We start from the raw sequence: 6,000 nt of genomic DNA, 5'->3' as shown, positions 1-6,000 counted from the left end.
GCCTAAAGAGGTCCGCATCGCAATTCTGTCAATCACCCATTACCGTTCGTCGTACTGTAATTGGACTCTGCGCCCGGTACTGATTAGTAGCAACGCCCTTTTTTACACGGGGTTTCCTAGTGTTGATTCTCTAGAGTTTCAACCGTGCGGCGCACCTATCCTTGGCGGGCTATCTAGCCACGCCTCCGCGGCATCTTTCTCCTAATAGTGAAGGTAGCGTCGTCTCGTTGGTCTTCGCCTGACTCTATTTCTTCTATTCCTGCCTTAATAGGCCTTTTGTCGGCAATTATTGGTTATGGGAGGCATCAATCCTGCTCCTCGTTCTCATCCTCCCCTTAACGCTATTGGACTATTTTCTTGCCATTCTGGAAGCTGTCCATACCCTTTTTGTCTTGTGACCTATCGATCTCCGAGACGGGAACTTGGCCGACAGCTGATTGGATGTGGGTATGCAATAATGTTAGGGTGCGCGACGGGTATATTTACCCGGCGGCTGAGCACGCTGTTGCGTGAGGTGCTTTCCGTCTCTCGTCGTGCGTGTCTGCCTTGTTCGGAGTAAAACCTCCTCTCGTCCAGCTCCGCCTCGCCCTCAGGTTGGTTTGGGAGGGTAGGCCGGGTCACGTCCTTCATAGGGCTGCAAACGGCTCCGTCGTCACCATCACCATAGATGCGCAGGGCCCGAGCGGCGGCAGCGGCGGCGGCAACGACGACGACGACAGCGGCGGCTGCGGTCCTCCTCCCCTTAGTTCCTCACTCCGGGTTTGGGTTCTCTCGGACTCTAGGGCCTTTTTTCGGGTCCAGAACGGGGCGGAGGAAGGAGATGCCGCAGACTGCTTCTGAAGAAAGGCGGGGGGGCATCGATCCTGTTCAACGGCCCTTGGGGCCGAAGGGCTTAGAAGTCTGCCCGTCGGCGTTGGACTTAGCGAGTGGCGGAATGAGGAGGACGCGGTGGGGGTGGGAGGACCGGCAACGAGGGAGAGAGCTTCGTCTCTCTCTGCTCCTTTGTAATACGTGCCTGCAGGAGCGAATCGGCGGCGTTAGCAGGCCCGGCCGGCCAAGGGATGTGAAGGACGGGAGGAGGGTCGGCCTAACGCACGCGCGTGGCCGGGCAGGATCGTGCTTTTAGAGTTGGCGGGGTGGGGGCACTCTTAAGCCCGCCCCGGAGATGGTAGTTACCGGTGCCAAACCTTCTCTGCCTCCCCCTCTTGTGCCCTGAGGTGGGAAGGGGGGAAAGGTGGCCCCGCGCCCTGAATAGCTCAGTGAAGGAGGTACCTGAGCGGGTCTGTAAAAAGCCGCGGGCCTGCCAAAGGGGAGGAAGCGGGACGCTAAAGGCCGCCGCGGCTCTTCTCTTTCCAATTAAAAAAAAAAAGGGACGAAAATCCGCGACACTTTGCCATCTTCGGCGATGTAGCGGCGGGAGAATGGTAAAACGAAAGAGGCGTGAGGAGGCCGATTTTTTTTTTAAGAAAAAAAAAACCGTAGCAGAAATAACTGCATGTAGAGGACAATGGTGTCCTTCAATTGCGAAGACAAAAAAGAAAAAGGCATTGGATAAAAGGGGGCAGCGCTGCAAAGTGAACCAAGGTGGCGGCGGCTTTATTGTCCATCTACGAGCTTTGTCTGTTGCCTCACGTAATTGACAATTTCATTCCACCTGCAGCAGATCTAACCTTGTGTGTGTATATATGTATATATGTATGGTATTCAGCTGTATTCAACTATAATGACGTGGAAAAATACCCGAACAAAGCTGAATACCATACATATAAATACCTGCAAAAACTTAAAACATATCTATATCTATCTACCTACCTACCTACCTTTTGCAGGGCCAAGAACCAAGTTCTCCCTTCACCAGGCCTGTTTGTGTGCAGATAGGTATGTGCAAACATGCACAAAAATCTGCATTTAAAATCATAGGCATGGATTTTTCCAATACTTTTGAGCCTTTCACATGTACTTTTAACCCCAGGTGTCTTTAACAGAAATCATTCATATGTATGTTCACTTGGCAATAGAAATCTGGGATGAACATTGTAACTAATACGTAAACTGTGTCAAGTGGGAGCTTTATAATCTAATGCTGAGTTAGGCAGGGTGTAGCCATGTTTCCAGTCAGTGCTATTTTTGTCTTAATGGCAGCATTACATTTAGGAAGTGTAGCTGGATCTAAGTTTTATGTGTATGACTCCTTTATAACTTAATATTTGGAAGCTGAAGAAGTCATGGTTTGAATGTAGTTGAACACTGAATGTAGTTCTATTAAACTCAATAACACAATTTCTTTTGGGAATGTCAGTTATGTTCCCATAAGTTAAAGACCACAATGAAATATCCTAAGTGATTCTTGGAGCCTGACATGGCAGTACTTATATACATCTTATTCCAAACAATTTTACCTTTTCAGAATTTTGAGAATATGAAAATTTTATTTTTCCCTTTCATTCTTTTTAATATTCCTCTTATAAGGAATGCTGTAGATGTGTGTCATAGAACTTCTTTCACAGAAAAAAGTTCTATGAAGCTTCAGACGTTACTATGAGAAGATTAATTTTTATATGAAATAATAGACAGCAACAGGAAAAAATGTAGCTTTGCTGGGTTTGGCAAAATATTTTTAGGGTTAAGCTTGGTAACATTCATTCTGTAGCAAAAAAAAACCATTTCCCCTTCCTAACTTAAAATAAAGGAATAATTTGTATGAAGAGAACAGAAGGAAAGTTTTCATACATCTGCTTGTGGTATAATGACTTGGTAAGTAGTTCATCTAGCTTTTCACTGATAACAAGTTTGAAAGGAGCAGTGGTGCTCTAAATTGCTCTTTTACTAACTTGCCACAAAAAGATGTTAACTTCTATCTCCAACCGGTTGAGGAATTGTTGTAAATTCACACATTTTTTCCTTGATTGGTTAAGATTGGGGCATATGTGATAGCTTCTTTATGAATAACTGTAGAAAGCTACAGTACCAAATTATAATGGAATTTATATCCCTCTTGCTGGCAAAGAGTTTTATTGTGAATTTCTAAATATTGGGAGTCTGTTGCTAAATCACATTCTTTTATTTATATTAGTATTAGAATTTATTAGTATATATAACCAAGGGAAAGCCATGGGCAGGACATTTCTATGGTACATTTCAGTGTGTAGTGGGAGAAGGGTTCATAGTGGAGGAACTGCCATTTTGTCAAGCATGTTGAGTTATTTTAGTGAGGATGAAAAGAAAAGTTTTTCCTTCCTGATATGTCTCTTCCTTTGATAGCAAACAGAAGGAGAAGCTGAATATTAGTATCCCAGTGTAGTTTCTCCTACTCTGGGATAAGATTTGCAAATTTTACTATTTGCAGTTTTACTATTAGAACAGTGGCTGCAGAGATGGGTATTTCTGCTTCTAACCTAAGGACTTCCATAGCAGGTTTTCCTCACTGATGGTTTAATCCTGTAGCTTATGTTAACTGTTAAAATGTCAGAGTAAAAATTAACTTAATAATGCATTTTAAGAATATTCCCATCTACAAAAAGGATCGTTCACAGTGATGGGGAATATATGATAACTCTTAGCACCTAGTGCTCAATGGGAAAGACTCTTAGGTGTTTGGTATCTGAAGGCCAAAGTTCCCCAATCCATAGTTAAATACAGGGTGAATATTAAGCAGTGACATAAGAGGCTCAGTACACAATATGTAAATGTTGAATAAAACAAGTACTGTTCTGATTATTTGAAAAAGCTAAAGTTTAATTGGTATTGGCTAAAATGAAAAGTGGTTAACCTTGGTATCAGATGTTACTAGTTTATAAATAACTACTTTTAATGATAAATACTAAATATCATGACACATTGTTTTTTTAAAATGCTAGAATTAGCTCATCAATGTTGCTGTCTAATTCATAGAAATCGGCATGAGCCATTGCACAGCTTCAAGTTGTGTGCCGGTTGCTCCCATTCCTGGATTGAGAGGCTCTGCTTATGATTGCTCATGTTCTGATCAGTGTACTGCAATGCACTCCACATGAAGAATATCCTGAAGCATCAATCTGGTGCAAAATGTGATGGTGTAGGCAATTATGTGTTTCTTTGGCAAAACCAAGATGCTGGTTTGGCTTTTAAACCCCTTTATGCCATGGGGCATACTGTTTGAAGGACCACCTCTCCCTGATTATCTCTGGCTGCCCAGTCAAGTCTAGCAGAAAAGGTATATTGTGAGTCCTATCTACAAAAGTGTTACATGTGGTAAGTCCCAGGAGATGAGCCTTTTATGCCTTGTGGAACCTAATTCTTCCCAAGGTGAAACTGGCCCCATCGGAAGTCCCTCAAAACATGATTGGACCAGTAGGCTACGGGGTCTCCAGGAAATGACTGCATTGTCTATAAAACATCAAATCCTCTACTACTCTGTAACATCAGTCAATGTGTTTAATTCTATATATTTTTTAAAAAAATGTTTTTATTAGATGCTGCTCATAGTCACAGTTTGTGATATTGGCAGCTCTATATATACAATGAAATAAATGAAGTTATTAGTGATAGTTATGTAAATTTCAGTTTCTATTTGTACGTCCTGCACTCTTCTTTTTGAGTTCCCTACATGCTATTGAAAATTATTACGCTAAGAAGGACTTAATCCATTTCTATCAGTTTATATTGTCTTACTCTCTGAATCCAGGTTTCACCATTTTTGGTCACCATGATTAAAATGGGATGTCTTAAAGAGTGACAACAAATGTTCCCAGATGTGAAATTGTACAGATGGATAGATGATGTAGATGAATGCAACTGAAGAAAATGCAGGGTCAGTTTAATTGAGTCTTTTATAATTTTCTCTTCTTCTGTTGGCAAATGTACTATATAGTATCCATTACATTCCTCCTTGCTGGATGGTCAAAATATCTAAGCAGCTTATGAAAACTATTTTACAGTTTTAAAAATGTGGCAACAGAAAAAAAAACACCAAACTATTGTATGCCAGACTGAAAAAAGTTCTATTAATTAAAGGTTGTGGCTTGAAGAATAATAATATTTCAAATAAACTTCTGGTGGGTATAATTCTTTTACCTGTAATATCTTACTGTAAGTTATTCCCATGCATTTGGTGATAGGAGTACCTGCAGATTATGTGTATGAAGCTGAATTCGCTGGAGTCTTCTGGAACATTTCACTCTAGATGTAAAAGGCAGATCCATTCCTTCCAGTTCGTTGACAGTTGGTGCCCAAGTATGGTCTTTTATAATTTTCTAGTTACATATATTGGAATTTCTGACTACAGTAATCCTCAATTTACAACCATAATTGAGCCCAGAATTATGATTGCAAGTCATAGTGGCCATTAATCAGGTCACCATGTGACTGCCTAATTTTATGATTTTTTTGTGCTGGTAGTTATACCCATGAGCATTTTTCACTAGAAATCAGAAATAAACATTGGAAATCAGAAAAAATGCTGAAGGACTGTTGTAAATAGCTATGAATGTGATCAATTGCCAAGTGCCCAAAATGAGACCACAAGACTGGGAGGCATATGTGGCTGTGGAAACTTTTTGGTGGTCCATCGTAACTTCAGGAAGTCACTAAGCAAGGTCGATCTATATAGGATTTTTCTGGCTGAAGGGAAATACAGAACCAGATTTTGTTGCTATGCCCATACATTACTGAAACATTGTTTAGAGTTATGAAGGGGTAAGGAAACTGCTGAAATCTAAAGACAAGATTTGTGAAAGCTACCATGTCTTATTTTCCCTCTCAGTAATGTTCTTGATTACTGAGGGAGAATGGGACAAGGTAGTTTTTAAATAATGGAAATTGGACAATTTCATATACTCCTGTCCCTTCCACAAATAGAAACAGTAGTTTGGTTCTGACCTGATTAATTATGTATCCTAATTGGTTTGGAAAGTGAGATGAAATATATCGCTTCAAATATATGAACCAAGCATGAAGAAAATCACTTTTCTCCAAAATAGCTTCAGTTACCAAAATTAAATATGCATTACTATGGCTTTTCAA

The 6,000-nt window shown here is 40.9% G+C and overlaps 1 protein-coding gene across 10 annotated transcripts in view; it reads left to right on the top strand.

The window, feature by feature from the left end:
* The first annotated feature begins 507 nt into the window (after nt 1–507).
* The window catches only part of G3BP1 (G3BP stress granule assembly factor 1), a 27,742-nt gene continuing 22,249 nt past the window's right edge, over nt 508–6,000 (top strand). For 4 of the 10 annotated variants that reach the window (XM_026685939.2, XM_026685922.2, XM_026685930.2 and 1 more), the window contains exons 1-2: nt 508–593; nt 4,664–4,789. In XM_026685939.2, the coding sequence (XP_026541724.1) occupies nt 4,764–4,789 (26 nt within the window). In that variant the 5' untranslated portion in view covers nt 508–593; nt 4,664–4,763. Of the gene's footprint in view, nt 594–693; nt 2,755–4,663; nt 4,790–6,000 lie in introns of those variants that run through there. The other 6 variants (XM_087955122.1, XM_087955120.1, XM_087955121.1 and 3 more) reach the window with 3 other exon arrangements.

The sequence above is a fragment of the Notechis scutatus genome, chromosome 2 (assembly GCF_049901735.1).
Source record: "Notechis scutatus isolate UNSWTSFEM ecotype Mainland chromosome 2, rNotScu1.2, whole genome shotgun sequence".
NCBI lineage: Eukaryota > Metazoa > Chordata > Lepidosauria > Squamata > Elapidae > Notechis > Notechis scutatus.
Note: the sequence above shows the minus strand (reverse complement) of the source record. Positions and strands in the feature narration are given on the sequence as shown.